This window comes from Oncorhynchus keta, unplaced genomic scaffold (genome assembly GCF_023373465.1).
Source record: "Oncorhynchus keta strain PuntledgeMale-10-30-2019 unplaced genomic scaffold, Oket_V2 Un_contig_15955_pilon_pilon, whole genome shotgun sequence".
NCBI lineage: Eukaryota > Metazoa > Chordata > Actinopteri > Salmoniformes > Salmonidae > Oncorhynchus > Oncorhynchus keta.
This window is the reverse complement of record NW_026279620.1, coordinates 29,109-49,581: the sequence shown is the minus strand read 5'-3', so window position 1 is coordinate 49,581 and position 20,473 is coordinate 29,109. Positions and strand designations below refer to the sequence as shown.

The 20,473-nt window shown below is 49.0% G+C and overlaps 1 protein-coding gene and 2 long non-coding RNA genes across 3 annotated transcripts; 1 reads left to right on the top strand and 2 right to left on the bottom strand.

The window, feature by feature from the left end:
* Positions 1–6,607: 6,607 nt before the first annotated feature.
* Positions 6,608–20,463, bottom strand: LOC127919184 (CREB3 regulatory factor-like). The gene is made up of 8 exons (XM_052502593.1): positions 20,456–20,463; positions 19,659–20,017; positions 19,220–19,591; positions 17,550–17,729; positions 16,718–16,907; positions 16,531–16,604; positions 10,188–10,319; positions 6,608–6,824 (listed from the first exon to the last, which is right to left on the bottom strand). The coding sequence occupies exons 1-8, from the start codon at positions 20,461–20,463 to the stop codon at positions 6,688–6,690; spliced, it is 1,452 nt and encodes a 483-aa protein (XP_052358553.1). The 3' UTR covers positions 6,608–6,687.
* On the bottom strand, positions 11,689–16,482 carry LOC127919176 (uncharacterized). Its single transcript, XR_008102118.1, has 5 exons — positions 15,805–16,482; positions 13,904–15,408; positions 13,336–13,581; positions 12,859–12,940; positions 11,689–12,706 (listed from the first exon to the last, which is right to left on the bottom strand). It is a non-coding gene; the product is annotated as an uncharacterized LOC127919176 (long non-coding RNA).
* On the top strand, positions 13,057–14,703 carry LOC127919177 (uncharacterized). Its single transcript, XR_008102119.1, has 3 exons — positions 13,057–13,206; positions 14,021–14,348; positions 14,595–14,703. It is a non-coding gene; the product is annotated as an uncharacterized LOC127919177 (long non-coding RNA).
* Positions 20,464–20,473: the final 10 nt, after the last annotated feature.

Here is a 20,473-nt window from a genome sequence, read left to right as displayed (position 1 = left end):
GGACCAGTCACTGAGGGGTCGCTGTAGTCCCACCAGGGTCATCTTACATCCGAGCCCATTCAGGCTTTAAACAAAGCACACACAAGCCTTCTTCAGCTCTCTCTCTCACACACACACACACACACACACACACACACTGATTGAGCTAAGGTGGAATTCACCTCAGACAGTGAATGGAGAGAATCGTGTTCTCCACCTACAGAAGACCAACTAGATTAGAACACGAGGTAATGCTCCATTCTTCCTGGTATGAACATGGAAAAAGTAGCAAGAATACTTTGTATTGTTGTCAACCTCGTTATAACATACTACAGTATAGGCCTAGACATTTGGCAGAAAAATGCATCCTACAGATGTGTAATACAGTGCTCACACTTGTTGAACCGTCTGTCAGTTCAAACTGGATTCAGCCCTTGTTGTCGATTTGCTCAAAGGCATTCTAGAACTGGGTTTCTAAAGGCAGTATTATCAGGAAGGATCTGTCTCTGGGATCGGCTAGCTCTCCCTGTTATGTCAGAGCCCACTCGTTTAGTTTCCCTTTAGTGTGAGGCTGTGTTAGACCAAGGAGCTGGGTAAATGGCTGGTCTGAAATAACACCCTATTCCCTATAGGGGACTACTTTTGACCAGCGCCCTACAACCTGAGTCCTATGGGCCCTGGTGAAAAGTAGTGCACTATATCTTGAACAGGGAGTCAGTTCGGATGCACCCAATCTGTGATCGACCAGATGGCTGGCTTGTCCCCCCATATGCCAGGTGGCAAATCGGGCTGAAGGTGGAGATCTGACTCGACTACTTTCCCCTGGCACCCCCCTTCTATTCAAGGTAAAACATAAACAGTGTTCTGAGAAGCAGAGTGAGTGGGAGGAATGCTAGCAGAGTGTAGAGAGAGTCCTTGCCAAGACCTCGCCGCCACTCCTGCTCCATCAAAGTTAACCCAAAACACAACCCATGAAACGGTACATGAACAGGAAGGGGAAAAACGAATCCAGTTAGTGTAGGCCTAAGTGGGAGGGAAAAAAACAACAGTTTGTTAGTTATTTCTACAGTTGTTGTTGTTGTTGCAGAAAGCAGCAGGAGGGCAATGCTCCTGCCAGAGAAGAGATCGTGTGACTGTTCTTGCACGGTGTGTGTGTGTGTGGAGAAGAGAAGCCTCCCAGAGAGAGAAATATATAACCACAGTACAGTAACACTCACTCTCCACCATTTTACCAACGCCGATGCGAGGCAATCCACCAAGGCTTGCATTCCAATTTCAATACTAACCAGCTCGAAAGACATGACAGAAATGACTTTATCAGGACCAGATTACAACCAGTTCTGGTAATAAACTAGTTGTAAATATGACTTCAACCAGCGTTTGCCCACTGGGTACACAACACTATCTGCCCACTACATTGCTCCATAATACATAGTATGGACATTTGGAACACAGAGGTCCTGACTTGGAGTTGAATTTTCACTCAGTCGTGTATTGAAATCAATGGGAAAATGTCACTTACGCGGAAGTTACTATTCACCCCTAAAAGAGATGATGATGATCATTACTAGCCACTGTGAGCTCAAATCACAACGTGTGTTTGTGAGTTCATCATGATACACATTATGAGTAGTGTTAAAAAACCATTCAGAGAGCATTGTGTTGTTTTGGGCGATTTGGAAGAGGCCTGTCCCCTAGTAAAAGGTGCCTCAACGTAATGTCAGACCGGACTGTCCATTTGGTCGTCCTCTCCAGTGTCTCTTCTTTTAAATCCAGCCACCATCTGTCTTTGGCATCGTGTTCCCTTAGTGCTCCGGGCTGCATTCAGGACTACCAAAGTTACACGGAAACGTTCCAGATTGAAGCCCGATAGGAGTTTTCACATTTTTGTACTGTGTAATAACCATCCCGTGTCCTCTTGCTCTGTTTGAAACTTTTACAATGCTGCATTCCTTCTTTCCTCTCCTCCTTGAAAATCATATCAGTGATAATGTCAAGGAAGAGAAGGATGTTTTTACAGTATTGAAACAGGACATTGGTGTTTCTATGTATCTTCACAGCTCAGTTTGAAGACCATCACCACAGCAGCAGCCGGTGCACCTGAGCGCCAAATAGTTGACGGTAAAGGACCCTTTAGCCCGCTGGTGGGGCGTTCTAATGGATGGACTTTCCATAGGTGAGAATGGAACATTGGCTCTGGAACGCAGCCCGGGTTTCTCAAGCTTGGTTCTCTTTGAAAAAACAAAACAGAACAGTATTGCTTAACATCGCCATGGTGATCTGTCACTCCCACTTCTGAAATTGTCCTGCCGTGTATTTATTTATTTCTTCTCTTGTTTGGTTGCTTTGACTTCGTACATCGTTGGGGGAAAACCTACAGACGTTTATTCCACGTTGGGTCAACATAAATTCATTGAAATTAAGTGGAAACAACGGTGATTCAACCAACCCGTGGCCAGTAGGTATGTTCATTGCTAGGTTGTTTTGTTCAGGCATACTTTAGGTTATGTGGCTCGTAGATCTAGTAGGCACTTCAAACACAACATTTGCCTTTCAACTTGAACACAACATTCCACTCTCTATGTTAACACAACATTTCCCTTTCAACGTTAAAGGCCCAGTGCAGACACAATTTAGATTTCCTGTGTTTTATATATATTTCCACTGAACGGCACGGCAAGAGGTACAGGAGCGCCAAGTCTAGGTCCAAAGGGCTCCTTAACAGCTTCTTCCCCCAAGCCATAAGACTGATGAACAAAGTCAGGTACTTTATTTTCACCCAGAAATATTTGATATTAAGATAAAATGGCTGCATTGGACCTTTAACACAAAGTTTCAACTTCAGCACAACGTTGTTCTTTCAAGGTTAACACAACGTTGCTCTTTCAAGGTTAACACAACGTTGCTCTTTCAAGGTTAACACAACATTGCTCTTTCAAGGTTAACACAACGTTGCTCTTTCAAGGTTAACACAACGTTGCTCTTTCAAGGTTAACACAACATTGCTCTTTCAAGGTTAACACAACATTGCTCTTTCTAGGTTAACACAACATTGCTCTTTCAAGGTTAACACAACATTGCTCTTTCAAGGTTAACACAACATTGCTCTTTCTAGGTTAACACAACATTGCTCTTTCAAGGTTAACACAACATTGCTCTTTCTAGGTTAACACAACATTGCTCTTTCTAGGTTAACACAACATTGCTCTTTCTAGGTTAACACAACATTGCTCTTTCTAGGTTAACACAACATTGCTCTTTCTAGGTTAACACAACATTGCTCTTTCTAGGTTAACACAACTTTGCTCTTTCGAGGTTAGCAGAATGTTCTGCCACATTGATGCTCAGGTGAGAAGTTAAATGTCACCAGAGCACCGTATATTATAGTATACCGAACCAAAAACCATATTCACCATTTACAGACCCAGACAACAATAGTTTCTGTTGCTGAAAACCATGACCAAATACAACAAATAGGCTGTCAATCAATCATCATGTTTTTTTTTAAAGGTGCAGATACATGACTCTTTAGAAGGTGTTTGGTTGTACCCACCGCAGTGCAAATAGGTTTTGTGACTGGCGTGACCAACGACACTCTCTGGCCTTGAAAACACAATGTTCTCTGGTCTGCATCACGTCAGACTTCTGCTACAACACCACCTTTGGCTTGGCCAACAAAGGCAGCACCATAGAGGTAGAAAGAGGGCTGTAAAAAAATAAAAAAGATAGGCCCTCTTTCTAACTGTATGGGCAGAACAGAACTCAGACACTCTAGTCGCTAAAAGACCATCCCCACTTTGTGGGAGCATGGCTTTGTGAGTAAACAAAACACAAACAACTTTAACGACAAATGGAACAAAAACGCTCCACCACAATAGCTGTTGACTCTTGTTGCCTTTAAGAAAGGAAGGTGCACTACAGGTTGACATTAGGAGTGGGACGAAGCAGACGGCGTGGAGGACAGACGCATCCCTTAGTGTTCTGTTTATATCGAACACAAACACCCAGACAGCGTTATGCTGTAGCACTGAAGGCAGACCTATAGGAGCTTTCAGTCACTTCCATAGAGATGGGAAAGTGCACCCTCTATTCATCTCTATGGGCATGTCCTGTATACGCTAGCCTTACCCAACACTCCTCTCAGATTTAAATGTTAACTGTGATTTAATGAATGTCTGATTGATGTATCAAATCAACCTTTTTTTGGCAATAATACAGGTAGCAAAAGGCATCCTTTTCATAAAGGATGTGTGAGGGTAAACATTAAAACGATCAACGTTTTTTTAATTAATCAATTCAACTTCATCTTCAGATTGATGATACAATGATTGGGTAATGGCAGTAGTAGGAGGGAGAGGGTTGGGTAACGGCAGTAGTAGGAGGGAGAGGGTTGGGTAACGGCAGTAGTAGGAGTGAGAGGGTTGGGTAACGGCAGTAGTAGGAGTGAGAGGGTTGGGTAACGGCAGTATGAGTGAGAGGGTTGGGTAACGGCAGTAGTAGGAGGGAGAGGGTTGGGTAACGGCAGTTGTAGGAGGGAGAGGGTTGGGTAACGGCAGTAGTAGGAGGGAGAGGGTTGGGTAACGGCAGTTGTAGGAGGGAGAGGGTTGGGTAACGGCAGTATGAGTGAGAGGGTTGGGTGACGGCAGTTGTAGGAGGGAGAGGGTTGGGTAACGGCAGTAGTAGGAGGGAGAGGGTTGGGTAACGGCAGTAGTAGGAGGGAGAGGGTTGGGTAACGGCAGTAGTAGGAGGGAGAGGGTTGGGTAACGGCAGTAGTAGGAGGGAGAGGGTTGGGTAACGGCAGTAGTAGGAGGGAGAGGGTTGGGTAACGGCAGTAGTAGGAGGGAGAGGGTTGGGTAACGGCAGTAGTAGGAGGGAGAGGGGGTTGGGTAACGGCAGTAGTAGGAGTGAGAGGGTTGGGTAACGGCAGTAGTAGGAGGGAGAGGGTTGGGTAACGGCAGTAGTAGGAGTGAGAGGGTTGGGTAACGGCAGTAGTAGGAGGGAGAGGGTTGGGTAACGGCAGTAGTAGGAGGGAGAGGGTTGGGTAACGGCAGTAGTAGGAGGGAGAGGGTTGGGTAACGGCAGTAGTAGGAGGGAGAGGGTTGGGTAACGGCAGTAGTAGGAGTGAGAGGGTTGGGTAACGGCAGTAGTAGGAGGGAGAGGGTTGGGTAACGGCAGTAGTAGGAGGGAGAGGGTTGGGTAACGGCAGTAGTAGGAGGGAGAGGGTTGGGTAACGGCAGTAGTAGGAGTGAGAGGGTTGGGTAACGGCAGTAGTAGGAGGGAGAGGGTTGGGTAACGGCAGTAGTAGGAGTGAGAGGGTTGGGTAACGGCAGTAGTAGGAGTGAGAGGGTTGGGTAACGGCAGTAGTAGGAGTGAGAGGGTTGGGTAACAGCCGATCACTTCAGCTTTCATTTCAGTTCTTTGAAATGTCAGCTGTTCGTGTCATCTTTGGTCGGTTGGATTTAATAGCTACTTTTTTTTAAGTTAATTTTTCTTTCTTCTAACTGTGACGAAAGCTCCGCAAGTCTTAGCTGCTACAGTTGCATTGATGTTTGGTGTGATCACAGTTCATCCTCTGTTGGTTCTGAGAGAAGGAACTTGCATTTTCAGGGTCATGTTCATTCGGGCACCTAACAAAACGTTTTAAGATGTTTTGCAATGGAAAAAACAAACATTTGCATTTCTTATTGGAGAAGTCCAGGTAATATTCCCTGTTTCAGTCATTTTTGTTACGTTTGGTGCCTGATGAACAGGACCCAGGTATTTCTCAAGGGGGAATAGACAGGATACAGCTACGAATCAAAGTGCTCATCTATGCCCTCTGTGGCAAGCACCAATTATGTCGCTCGCTGGTCAAAAGAGGCTCATCCCACTGATCTTTACTAGCAGGGTTGATTCCAGGAGGGTGTAACCAAGCCTGCTAAACGTTGCAGATAGCAATGTTGTGAATAGAGAAGACATTACTCCTGACTCTAGATGTCAGAGATGCATGTCTGTTCCATACAGTCTATTTTTTTCTGAGCCTTCCAAGGAACGTTGTGGCCTACTGAACATGACCCCCCCACTTCTCTTTTTACCCTACCCTCATACCAACCCCTGCCAACTTCTCTATCATCTACAAACAGTGCAATGTCTATTCATATAGGCACAATGGGATACCAATACAGTTTACTGAAGAAGGGAGAGATTAAACCAACCACACACATTCATACTACACACACACGCACACACACACTCACATAGAGCCACAGATCAGCTGACTCACACACATGGTCAGCAGCTAGCCTGTGTTGGTGATTAGCTGAAGGTGAGGAGTTACAGAGCGCTACTGAAGAGACAGAAGGAAACAGAGCTGAAACAGAGGAGGATTGAACTCAAACCTCAGTCTCCCCCACCTCCTCCATCTGCTCCTCCCTCTCTTTCTCCATCCCTTTCTCCATCCACCTATTCTCCAGGTGACAGAGTGTAGTGGGGGACGGTAGGAGTGGGTGGCTGTGTCCGAGGGGTGTCGCAGGGGAGCTGGTGGTGTTGGCCAGTCCATTAGGCAGCTGTCTCCTCTCCTGGTCCAGGATGGGGCAGGGGTGATGGGGGGTACATTAGGCAGCTGTCTCCTTTCCCGGTCCAGGGGGGTCAGGGGTGATGGGGGTACATTAGGCAGCTGTCTGCTCTCCCGGTCCAGGGGGGGGGGGTCAGGGGTGATGGGGGGGTACATTAGGCAGCTGTCCCCTCTCCCGGTGCAGGGGGGGTCTGTGTGTCTTTGCCCTTGGCCCCAGCCTTGGTCAGCCCCCCTCCACTCACCTCCAGGATCCTCTGGACAAACTCTTTGGTCCGTCCAGCCACTAGAGGACCTGAGAACACACAGATGTTGAGGTTAGAATAGAGATACAAGCTCTTTGGTCCGTCCAGCCACTAGAGGACCTGAGAACACACAGATGTTGAGGTTAGAATAGAGATACAAGCTCTTTGGTCCGTCCAGCCACTAGAGGACCTGAGAACACACAGATGTTGAGGTTAGAATAGAGATACATGCTCTTTGGTCCGTCCAGCCACTAGAGGACCTGAGAACACACAGATGTTGAGGTTAGAATAGAGATACAGAAGAGACAGACGTCTTTTCCCCCTGTTGAACTCTGTGTCTTTACGCTTCTAATCTGTGTCTTCCCCTCTCCCTTCCTTTCCATCCGCCACCCCCCTCCATCTACCTCTCTCCCTTCCTTTCCCTCCCTCCATCTACCTCTCTCCCTTCCTTTCCCTCCCTCCATCTACCTCTCTCCCTTCCTTTCCCTCCCTCCATCTACCCCTCTCCCTTCCTTTCCCTCCGCCCCACCTCCATCTACCTCTCTCCCTCCATCTTCATCTCTCCCTTCCTTTCCTTCCCTTCCTTCCCTCCCTTCCTTTCTTTCTCTTTACCTCTCTCCCTTCCCTCCCTTCCTTCCCTCCCCTCCCTTCCTTTCCCTCCCTTTCCCTACCTTCCTTTCCCTCCCTTTCTTTCTCTTTCCCTCCCTTCCTTTCCCTCCATCTCTCCCTTCCCTCCCTCCCTTCCTTCCCTTCCTTTCCCTCCCTTTCTTCCCTTCCTTTCCCTCCCTTCCTTTCCCTCCATCTCTCCCTTCCTTTCCCTCCATCTCTCCCTTCCTTTCCCTCCATCTCTCCCTTCCTTTCCCTCCATCTCTCCCTTCCTTTCCCTCCCTTCCTTCCTTTCCCTCCATCTCTCCCTTCCCTCCCTCCCTCCCTTCCTTCCCTTTCTTTCCCTCCCTTTCTTTCCCCTCCCTCCCTTTACCTCCCTCTCTCCCTTTCCTTTCCCTCCCTTTCTTTCCCTCCCTCTCTCCCTCCCTTTACCTCCCTCTCTCCCTCACTTTACCTCCCTCCTCTCCCTTCCTTAACCCTCCATCTCTCCCTTCCTTTCCCTCCATCTCTCCCTGCCTTTCCCTCCATCTCTCCCTTCCTTCCCTTCCTTTCCCTCCCTTCCCTTCCCTCCCTTTACCTCCCTTCCTTTCCCTCTGTCCCCTCCCTTCCTTTCCCTCCCTTTACCTCCCTTCCTTTCCCTCTGTCCCCTCCCTTCCTTTCTTTCCCTCCATCTCTCCCTTCCTTTCCCTCCATCTCTTCCTTCCTTCCCTTCCCTTTCTTTCCCTCCCTTTACCTCCATTTCTTTCCCTCCCTTTACCTCCATTTCTTTCCCTCCATCTCTCCCCTCCTTTCCCCTCCATCTCTCCCTTCCTTTCCCTCCATCTCTCCCTTCCTTTCCCTCCATCTCTCCCTTCCTTTCCCTCCGTCCCCCCCTCCATCTACCACTCTCCCTCCATCTACCTCTCCCTTTCTTTCCCTCCATCCCTCCCTTCCTTCCTTTCCCTCCCTTCCTTTCCTTTCCCTCCATCTATCCCTTCCTTTCCCTCCATCTATCCCTTCCTTTCCCTCCCTTCCTTTCTTTCTCTTTACCTCCCTTCCTTTCCCTCCATCTCTCCCTTCCCTCCCTTCCCTCCCTCCCTTCATTTCCCTCCCTTTCCCTCCCTCCCTTCATTTCCCTCCCTTTCCCTCCCTTTCTCTTTACCTCCCTTTCCCTCCCTTCCTCTTTACCTCCCTTTCCCTCCCTTCCTCTTTACCTCCCTTTCCCTCCCTTCCTCTTTACCTCCCTTTCCCTCCCTTCCTCTTTCCCTCCCTTCCTCTTTACCTCCCTTTCCCTCCCTTCCTCTTTCCCTCCCTTCCTTTCCCTTCATCTCTCCCTTCCCTCCGTTCCTTTCCCTCCCTTTCTTGGGGCGGATGGTCAGGGGGCCAGAACATAATTACAATTAATTAGTAGACTGGAAATTGACCACAAGAAGCCCAAACATACACTTTCCTGGTCAAAAGTTTTAGAGCACCTACTCATTCAGGGGTTTTTCTTTATTTTCTACATTGTACAATAATAGTGAGGACATCAACACCATGAAAGAACACATATGGAATCATGTAGTAACCAAAAAAAAGGTGTTAAACAAATCAAAATATATTTTATTCTTTAAATAGTCTGCTTTTGCCTTGATGACAGCTTTGTGCACTCTTGAAATTCTCTCAACCAGCTTCATGAGGTAGTCACCAGGAATACGTTTCAAATAACAGGTGTACCTTCTTAAAAGATAATTTGTGGAATTTCTTTCCTTCTTAATGTATTTGAGCCAATCAGTTGTGTTGTGACATGGTAGAGGGTATACAGAATATTTACCCTATTTGGTAAAATATCCATATTATTATTATTAATATGGCAAGAACAGCTCAAATAAGCAAAGAGAAACAACAGTCCATTATTACTTTAAGACATGAAGGTCAGTCAATATGGAAAATGTCAAGAACTTTGAAAGTTCAAGTGCAGTTGCAAAAACCATCAAGTGCTAAGATGACACTGGCTCTCATGAGGACCGCCACAGGAAAGGAAGACCCAGAGTTACCTCTGCTGCAGTGGATAAGCTCATTAGAGTTACCAGCCTCAGAAATTGCAGCCCAAATAAATTATTTACAAAGTTCAGGTAACAGACACATCTCGACATCAATTGTTCAGAGGAGACTGTGTGAATCAGGCCTTCGTGGTCGAATTGCTGCAAAGAAACCACTACTAAAGGACACCAATAATATGAAGAGACTTGCTTGGGCCAAGAAACATGAGCAATGGACATTAGACCAGTGGAAATGTGTCCTTTGGTCTGGAGTCTAAATTGGAGATTTTTGGTTCCAACCGCCGTGTCTTTGTGAGATGTGGTGTGGGTGAATGGATGATCTCCCCATGTATATTTCCCACCGTGAAGCCTGGAGGAGGTGTTATGGTGTGGGGGTGCTTTGCTGGTGACACTGCCTGTGATTTATTTAGAATTCAAAGCACACTTAACCAGCATGTTTACCACAGCATTCTGCAGCGATACGCCATCCCCATTTGATTTGGGTTTAGAGGGACTATCATTTGTTTTTCAACAGGACAATGACCCAACACACCTCCAGGCTGTGTAAGGGCTATTTTACCAAGAAGGAGAGTGATAACCCCGGCCTCCACAATCCCCCGACCTCAACCAAATTGAGTTGGTTTGGGACGAGTTGGACCGCAGAATGAAAGAAAAGCAGCCAACAAGTGCTCAGCGTATGTGGGAACTCCTTCAAGACCATTGGAAAAGCATTCCAGGTGAAGCTGGTTAAGAGAATGCCAAGAGTGTGCAAAGCTGTCATCACCCCCCCCATCCTCCCTCCCTCACCACTGGACTCTTTCAGTATGTCCTCCAGTCTCTGGGTCATCCCTCGTTCATCTTTGTCCACCTCCTCTCCGCTGCGCTCCACCCTCTGACCAATCACGTCCTTGATCCTCAGCAACGCCCCCAAAAGGTTCTCTATATACACACACACACACACACACACACACACACACACACACACACACACACACACACACACACACATCACACACACACACACACATAAAATCTGTTGAAGTAGCAGTATACTATTCAGTTCATAGTATAATGAAATCAATGTGCTCTATTTGAATGGGCTTCAGTTGGCAGGCAGTTAGAAGATGGATAATGCAGCATGATGTACGACAGTTCCCATAATGCTCTCTGTCTCCTTAATACAGATAATAATCTCCCTGTAGGGGACACAGCCCTCCCCTCCTCTCACACACATCCTTCGCTCCAGATTTCCTTCTATTGCCTCCAAAGGACAGGCTCTCTGGGAGACACTAAACACACACACACACACACACACGGACATACACACACACACACACTACTTTGTAGAGTAATGGAGGTCAGGCTGTCCAGAGTTGGCAGGTGTCCCAGCTCCAGTCATTTTGAAGTGAATTCCCCAGTCCACTGCTTATACACATGGAAACATGAGGCTTGTACACACATATAAAATGAAGAGGAAGAGAGAGGGGAGTGTGTGTGTTTATGGGTTGATGGGGGGTGAGAGAGAGAGCAAGGAAGAGAGGGAGGAAATGAAGAGAGGGAGCAAATGAGGTGAAACTCCTGCCTAGCCTCTAGCTCCTAGACCTCTGTTAGTGACGGATGGAGGGAAGGAAGGGGACGAAGGCCAAATCACAAGACCCCGCCCGTTCAGGCAGCGGAATGTTGGCCCGCCTTCTGGAATGTTTGGAATTCCAGCAACAAAAGAGCTGTTGGGAAGATTCCAACAGGTTAACCCGGGGTTGCCAGGTTTGACTGGGGAAGCGGAGGGGAGATTTGACTGGGGGAGAGGATGGAGAGCAGAGGGAGATTGTCAGGTTTGGATGGGACTTGGTAGGGGAGGGAGGTGGGGAAGTTGCCGGGTTTGGTCAGAGGAAAGGGGAGAAGAGGTTTTGAGTTGCCAGGTTTGGTTTGGGGGAGGGTAGGGTTGCCAGGTTTGGTTTGGGGGAGGGTAGGGTTGCCAGGTTTGGTTTGGGGGAGGGGAGGGTTGTCAGGTTTGGTTTGGGGGAGGGTAGGGTTGCCAGGTTTGGTTTGGGGGAGGGTAGGGTTGCCAGGTTTGGTTTGGGGGAGGGTAGGGTTACCAGGTTTGGTTTGGGGGAGGGTAGGGTTGCCAGGTTTGGTTTGGGGGAGGGTAGGGTTGCCAGGTTTGGTTTGGGGGAGGGTAGGGTTGCCAGGTTTGGTTTGGGGGAGGGTAGGGTTGCCAGGTTTGGTTTGGGGGAGGGTAGGGTTGCCAGGTTTGGTTTGGGGGGGGGTAGGGTTGCCAGGTTTGGTTTGGGGGAGGGTAGGGTTGCCAGGTTTGGTTTGGGGGAGGGTAGGGTAGGGTTGCCAGGTTTGGTTTGGGGGAGGGTAGGGTTGCTAGGTTTATCTGGAGAGGGAAAGGAGGGTTAGGTCCAACTAGGGAAAGAGGGAGGGAGGGTTACACTTCAGCTCCACTACAGGCGTTGTGCTGTGTTGCATTCCCATCAGCGTCACTTCAATGTTCTACCTGATACACAGAGCGGGTTGTTTTACAGAGGAGAGGAGCAGCGGGGGACAGCGTCTTTGTTCTATGTTCCCCTACTGCTGTACCATAGAAACCATTATGCAGATATACAATACAGAGATGGAGGATCTTCATTTGATCCGTCTTCTGTTGCTGAGAATTTTCCTGCACAGCAGGAAATGAAAACTTGCAGTGTATTCGAGGTTTACAAAGGCTTCTAAAGTTTGTAATTTCCACTTTAAAATGTCAGACTTATTTTGCCCTAATGTAAAATGTATCAACCCCTACAAGAAATTATAATCCACATAATAATTCAGATTCCCTGTTGTTGCAGGATTATTTTCCCACTGTAGCAAACTCAAAATGAAGATCCTGCATCTGTAGCTTCCCAATGGGCACCACGTCATTTCAACGAGGAAATGTGGGTCATATTTGGTGTCTAGAAAACTGTAGGATATTACACCCTTATTTATCATTACCGCATGTCAGATGCATGAGAAATGAGCAAATGGACATGAAAACGGGTGGTATAGCCTACGCTCCAAAACGCCATGTGGGTGGACGAGAACACTGACATTTTGCCAAGGCAGAGAAGAGTGTCTGAAAGGCCCGCGGACAGCAGTGGACACATTCATTCTGTCTTTACACTTCTTGGTGTTTCGTGTAACAGACGTCTCTTTCCATTCCCCGCTGCTGGGAGGTAATACGTTGTGAGTGGATGAGCGCGGACAGCCTAGTAAAGGAGACCTGGGAAGGGATTGTTTTACGAACGCTGCTGGGAGGTAATACGTTGTGAGTGGATGAGCGCGGACAGCCTAGTAAAGGAGACCTGGGAAGGGATTGTTTTACGAACGCTGCTGGGAGGTAATACGTTGTGAGTGGATGAGCACGGACAGCCTAGTAAAGGAGACCTGGGAAGGGATTGTTTTATGAAGGTAATTGTTGTGAGTGGATGAGCACGGACAGCCTAGTAAAGGAGACCTGGGAAGGGATTGTTTTACGAGCGCTGCTGGGAGGTAATACGTTGTGAGTGGATGAGCACGGACAGCCTAGTAAAGGAGACCTGGGAAGGGATTGTTTTACAGCCTGCTGGGAGTAAGTGGATGAGAGGACAGCCTAGTAAAGGAGACCTGGGAAGGGATTGTTTTACGAACGCTGCTGGGAGGTAATACGTTGTGAGTGGATGAGCACGGACAGCCTAGTAAAGGAGACCTGGGAAGGGATTGTTTTACGAGCGCTGCTGGGAGGTAATACGTTGTGAGTGGATGAGCACGGACAGCCTAGTAAAGGAGACCTGGGAAGGGATTGTTTTACGAGCGCTGCTGGGAGGTAATACGTTGTGAGTGGATGAGCACGGACAGCCTAGTAAAGGAGACCTGGGAAGGGATTGTTTTACGAGCGCTGCTGGGAGGTAATACGTTGTGAGTGGATGAGCGCGGACAGCCTAGTAAAGGAGACCTTGGAAGGGATTGTTTTACGAGCGCTGCTGGGAGGTAATACGTTGTGAGTGGATGAGCACGGACAGCCTAGTAAAGGAGACCTGGGAAGGGATTGTTTTACGAGCGCTGCTGGGAGGTAATACGTTGTGAGTGGATGAGCACGGACAGCCTAGTAAAGGAGACCTTGGAAGGGATTGTTTTACGAGCGCTGCTGGGAGGTAATACGTTGTGAGTGGATGAGCACGGACAGCCTAGTAAAGGAGACCTGGGAAGGGATTGTTTTACGAGCGCTGCTGGGAGGTAATACGCTGGATGAGCACGGACAGCCTAGTAAAGGAGACCTGGGAAGGGATTGTTTTACGAGCGCTGCTGGGAGGTAATACGTTGTGAGTGGATGAGCACGGACAGCCTAGTAAAGGAGACCTGGGAAGGGATTGTTTTACGAGCGCTGCTGGGAGGTAATACGTTGTGAGTGGATGAGCGCGGACAGCCTAGTAAAGGAGACCTGGGAAGGGATTGTTTTACGAACGCTGCTGGGAGGTAATACGTTGTGAGTGGATGAGCGCGGACAGCCTAGTAAAGGAGACCTGGGAAGGGATTGTTTTACGAACGCTGCTGGGAGGTAATACGTTGTGAGTGGATGAGCACGGACAGCCTAGTAAAGGAGACCTTGGAAGGGATTGTTTTACGAACGCTGCTGGGAGGTAATACGTTGTGAGTGGATGAGCGCGGACAGCCTAGTAAAGGAGACCTGGGAAGGGATTGTTTTACGAACGCTGCTGGGAGGTAATACGTTGTGAGTGGATGAGCACGGACAGCCTAGTAAAGGAGATCTGGGAAGGGATTGTTTTACGAACGCTGCTGGGAGGTAATATGTTGTGAGTGGATGAGCACGGACAGCCTAGTAAAGGAGATCTGGGAAGGGATTGTTTTACGAGCGCTGCTGGGAGGTAATACGTTGTGAGTGGATGAGCACGGACAGCCTAGTAAAGGAGATCTGGGAAGGGATTGTTTTACGAACGCTGCTGGGAGGTAATATGTTGTGAGTGGATGAGCGCGGACAGCCTAGTAAAGGAGATCTGGGAAGGGATTGTTTTACGAGCGCTGCTGGGAGGTAATATGTTGTGAGTGGATGAGCGCGGACAGCCTAGTAAAGGAGATCTGGGAAGGGATTGTTTTACGAGCGCTGCTGGGAGGTAATACGTTGTGAGTGGATGAGCACGGACAGCCTAGTAAAGGAGACCTGGGAAGGGATTGTTTTACGAACGCTGCTGGGAGGTAATATGTTGTGAGTGGATGAGCACGGACAGCCTAGTAAAGGAGACCTGGGAAGGGATTGTTTTACGAACGCTGCTGGGAGGTAATATGTTGTGAGTGGATGAGCACGGACAGCCTACTAAAGGAGACCTGGGAAGGGATTGTTTTACGAACGCTGCTGGGAGGTAATATGTTGTGAGTGGATGAGCACGGACAGCCTAGTAAAGGAGACCTGGGAAGGGATTGTTTTACGAGCGCTTGCACACGTAGGAGGTCCCGTACCGGGAAGAAATGGATTCTACTTTCACCTCAATCAGATTTCAACCTTTATCTTCTCACTCAAAAAGACAGCCAGAAGTAGTGGAAATCCCAGTGTTATCACTATGCTTTCAACCAGCCTCCTAAAAGACAAATCCCAGTGTTATCACTATGCTTTCAACCAACCGCCTAAAAGACAAATCCCAGTGTTATCACTATGCTGTCAACCAACCGCCTAAAAGACAAATCCCAGTGTTACCACTAATGCTTTCAACCAGCCTCCTAAAAGACAAATCCCAGTGTTATCACTATGCTTTCAACCAGCCTCCTAAAAGACAAATCCCAGTGTTATCACTATGCTTTCAACCAGCCTCCTAAAAGACAAATCCCAGTGTTATCACTATGCTTTCAACCAGCCTCCTAAAAGACAAATCCCAGTGTTATCACTATGCTTTCAACCAACCGCGACCTCTGGATTACAGATGGTACAAGCGACCTCTGGATTACAGATGGTGCAAGCGACCTCTGGATTACAGATGGTGCAAGCGACCTCTGGATTACAGATGGTGCAAGCGACCTCTGGATTACAGATGGTGAAAGCGACCTCTGGATTACAGATGGTGCTCTGGATTACAGATGGTGCGAGCGACCTCTGGATTACAGATGGTGCGAGCGACCTCTGGATTACAGATGGTGCGAGCGACCTCTGGATTACAGATGGTGCGGCGACCTCTGGATTACAGATGGTGCGAGCGACCTCTGGATTACAGATGGTGCGAGCGACCTCTGGATTACAGATGGTGCGAGCGACCTCTGGATTACAGATGGTGCGAGCGACCTCTGGATTACAGATGGTGCGAGCGACCTCTGGATTACAGATGGTGCGAGCGACCTCTGGATTACAGATGGTGCGAGCGACCTCTGGATTACAGATGGTGCGAGCGACCTCTGGATTACAGATGGTGCGAGCGACCTCTGGATTACAGATGGTGCAAGCGACCTCTGGATTACAGATGGTGCAAGCGACCTCTGGATTACAGATGGTGCAAGCGACCTCTGGATTACAGATGGTGCAAGCGACCTCTGGATTACAGATGGTGCAAGCGACCTCTGGATTACAGATGGTGCAAGCGACCTCTGGATTACAGATGGTGCAAGCGACCTCTGGATTACAGATGGTGCAAGCGACCTCCGTGTCAGTGACAAGGTTTCGATAGGGGAAGGAAAGGGAAAGGAGGCCTTGGTTGCCAGGTTTTGTAGAGGAAGGAAAGGGAGAGCAGGGTTAGGGTTGCCAGGTTTTGAAAGGAAGGAAAGGGAAAGGAGGCCTTGGTTGCCAGGTTTTGTAGAGGAAGGAAAGGGAGAGCAGGGTTTTATAGAGGAAGGAAAGGGAGAGGAGGGTTAGGGTTGCCAGGTTTTGAAAGGAAGGAAAGGAGGCCTTGGTTGCCAGGTTTTGTAGAGGAAGGAAAGGGAGAGCAGGGTTAGGGTTGCCAGGTTTTGAAAGGAAGGAAAGGGAAAGGAGGCCTTGGTTGCCAGGTTTTATAGAGGAAGGAAAGGGAGAGGAGGCTTTTATAGAGGAAGGAAAGGGAGAGGAGGGTTAGGTTTGCCAGGTTTTGAAAGGAAGGAAAGGAGGCCTTGGTTGCCATGTTTTATAGAGGAAGGAAAGGGAGAGGAGGGTTAGGGTTGCCATGTTGGTACTAACCGTACTCCTGGTTGAGTCCCCACAGCTTGATCTTGTTGGCTTCGTGTTGCGCTTTCTTCTTCAACCGACAGGCCCTGTGAACACACAAGTACTGTCAGGACACACTCCATCAGATTAGATAGATAGAGATGGTGTTGTTCTGTGGGCCTAACAACGAATAAACTTCTCTCCCTCCCTCCCTTCGTACCTGGAAGCTAGTTTGTTCTTCTCTTTGCGTGAGCGTGCCCTGGCCACAACAGGCAGGTCGTTAACAGGACCCATCCCATCTATGGTGGCGTTGAGTTTCTGCAGCTGTTCGCCGATGTTTGTGAGCTTCACAGGGTTAGGGGTCAGGTCACTGGCGTCAGTCTTCCTCGCTTTGCGCCTTCCTTTCTTTCCTGAGGAGAGAGGGATGAGTTACGAACCAGCAGCACTAAGCACTCACGATAAGTTAATGACCGCAGAGGAAGAAGAAGTGACGAGGCAGAGTGCTTACCCTCTGGGTAGTGTACTAGGTAGTTTACACGGTGTGCTAAGTAGTTCTAGTGTGCTTACCCTCTCTGCCGTATAGGGTACTAGGTAGTTTACAAGGTGTGCTAAGTAGTTCTAGTGTGCTTACCCTCTCTGCCGTATAGGGTACTAGGTAGTTTACAAGGTGTGCTAAGTAGTTCTAGTGTGCTTACCCTCTGGGTAGTGTACTAGGTAGTTTACAAGGTGTGCTAAGTAGTTCTAATGTGCTTACCCTCTGGGTAGTGTACTAGGTAGTTTACAAGGTGTGCTAAGTAGTTCTAGTGTGCTTACCCTCTGGGTAGTGTACTAGGTAGTTTACAAGGTGTGCTAAGTAGTTCTAGTGTGCTTACCCTCTCTGCGGTATAGGGTACTAGGTAGGGTGCTAGTGTGCTTACCCTCTCTGCGGTATAGGGTACTAGGTAGGGTGCTAGCGTGCTTACCCTCTCTGCGGTATAGGGTACTAGGTAGGGTGCTAGTGTGCTTACCCTCTCTGCGGTATAGGATACTAGGTAGGGTGCTAGTGTGCTTACCCTCTCTGCGGTATAGGGTACTAGGTAGGGTGCTAGAGCTCCAGGAGAGGGACCATCGGACCTCCCCTCCAGTCTTCTTCTGTCTCCCAGAGTCCCGTGCGTGAGCGTGGCGGTACTCCCAGAAACACCTTCTCTTCTGGGGCCGTTCCCCTGGACCACCCCCCTGCTCTGGTTCCACCTCTGGAGAGGGACAGGGACGTCAAAGATGATACACAGACACATACACACACACACACACGTAGACACACACGTAGACACACACACACGTAGACACACACACACCGAATAGAAAAATATGTTAACATATGCGCACACACAACTAAATGCTCCTCTATAAAAATAAACCCACACACACAAATAAGAAGATCTGCATAGGCAGCAGGTTCTTTCCCAATACATAATCCACTCCAGTGCTCTCAACATTCCTCCAGTCAGCACTCATGTCCCTGTTCCCTGTAAACTGGGCTTCACCCCCTGGCTTTCAACTGGAGGCTGTCTGACTCAGACTGAGAGCCTTCACTGCTTGGTTACGTAGCTAGTGATGTAACAGTGGTGTGTGTGTGTGTGTGTGGGGGGGGACAGGGTCATCCAGTCTGTCTCAAACACCTTGACTTCTAGAGGGAGTAACACAGACAGACACACATATACACACCACCGGACAAAGACACACACACACCACAGACCAGGCACACATACCGCTCACTCTCGCTCTCACATACACAGCCAGACCAGTGGAGGCTGCTGGGGAGGACGGATCATAATAATGTCTGGAACGGAGAAAATGGAAACCATGTTTGATCTATGGGACCATTCCACTGATTCTGCTCCAGCCTTTACCACCAGTCTCCTCCCCAATTAAGATGCCACCAACCTCCTGTGAGCCAGACACACACACACACACCACACACACACACACCGCCAGACAAACACACACACACCACACACACACCGCCACACAAAAACACACACATACACATTCCGCCAGACACACACACAAACACACACTCACTCCGCCAGACACAAACACACACCGCCAGACAAACACACACACCGCCAGACAAACACACACACTCCGCCAGACAAACACACACACACACACACACACACACACACACACACACAAACACACACCACCGCCAGACAAACACACACACACACACACACACACACACACACACACACTCCAGACAAACACACACACACACACACTCCGCCAGACAAACACACACACACACACACCGCCAGACAAACACACACACACACCAGACAAACACACACACACCGCCAGACAAACACACACACACACACACACAGCCAGACAAACACACACACATACTCCGCCAGACAAACACACACACACACTCCGCCAGACAAACACACACACACACACACTCCGCCAGACAAACACACACACCATACAACAATAGGAGTGTGACAATAGCCACCAAAACAAGGCAGAGTGATGTTTCATGAACACAATTCAGTTACTGTCTTGTCTGATATCAAATGGCTGAGATTGGCTCAACCGAAACATTTCAAATTTGCAGGAATGACAGAAGATACGCACAAGAAAATAGAGTAGAAAAAGTGACATAGCTATGACCTAATAGGTCATATCAAATCTCTGAGATGACATCATAAACTCCAGAACTCCAGAATCCAGAACTCACCAAATTCTGTTTCTGACGAGCTGGACAGTTCTGCTTCCACCGCAGTCTCATCCCCTGCTCCGTCCTCCCCTTCCTCCTCCTCCTCTTCTTCCTCCTCCTCCAACAATACCCCTTCTTGCTCTTCCCTCTCCTCCTCCTCCCTCTCTCCCTCCTCCTGCCCCTCTACCTCCTCTTCTGTCTCTGTCTCAGAGCTGGGGCTGGAGGGCGAGGGTCTATCCCCCCCCTGGGTCAGAGAGTAGTTGTGTTCCAACACTGACCCCCCCGGAAGAATCCCAGACGGCTCCGTCACCGCAGCAACGACTTCCGCGGCTGCCAACACAGCTGCGGCAACCTCCTCCTCCTCTGCCACCTGGTACACCTCCACCAGGAACCCTCATCCCCCATCCTGTCCTCCTTTTTCTGTCACCCTTTCCATCGCCATGGTAACATCAAGTCCCACCTGCTCTCTGACCACCCTGCCTCTCTGGGCGTGGCCTAGACAGGGGTCGGGGGTCATTGTGATGCCGTTTCCGTGGAGATGCGTTATCATCATCGTGGTTACATGTGAGGTCTGCTGCTGAGCTATGGCCTGTGCCTTCCTCTTCCTCCTCTCCTCCTCCTCTTCCTCCCGGGTCCCACTCCAACGGCCCATCAGCACGGCGTCCTCGGTGCTCGCAAGCTCCCCCGAGGCCCAGCTTGGTGTAGCGCGTGATGTCATCCAGCGCCGACACGTCCCAACGCTCCACGTGCAGCTCCTCGCCGAAGCCCCGTCGTCCACCAGGTCGCTTAGCAACTCGAAGGGCCGTTTCCGCGGCGTCGCTGGAGAGCCCAGCATCAGGAGCACGCTCTGAGGTAAGGAGAGAGGGAGGGAGGGAGGGAGGGAGGGAGGGAGGGAGGGAGGGAGGGAGGGAGGGAGGGAGGGAGGGAGGGAGGGAGGGGGGAGGGAGGGAGGGAGGGAGGGAGGGAGAAGAGCATTGTTCATTGTTGACATGGCCAGTATGTGTCGTTACTTTACATTGATCTATGTTACAGAAATAGAGTCTTGTTCATTACAGCTCTGTGGTGACGTCACCATAATAAACAGGTATGTCTGTTAACACTGTTATTACTATGTTCTGCCAGTGTAATAACATGCAGTCCAGGCAGTGTGGTAGTAGAGCAGAATACAAGGACAAGACTGACACATTATAAACACATGTTCATGTGTCAGACACCTGGACCTTAGAAGCAATTACAAGCAGTTAGTGAGTTAGTTACCTGGTCATATTCGGTCCT

Bases quoted from the DNA above. Each gene is read 5' to 3' on its own strand.
- LOC127919184 (XM_052502593.1), bottom strand. The intron at 17,730-19,219 runs GTGAGTTCTGGA...GTCCCTCTCCAG, and splicing joins CTCGTCAGAAACAGAATTTG to AGGTGGAACCAGAGCAGGGG. The intron at 10,320-16,530 runs GTTAGTACCAAC...GTGTGTATATAG, and splicing joins GGGACTCAACCAGGAGTACG to AGAACCTTTTGGGGGCGTTG.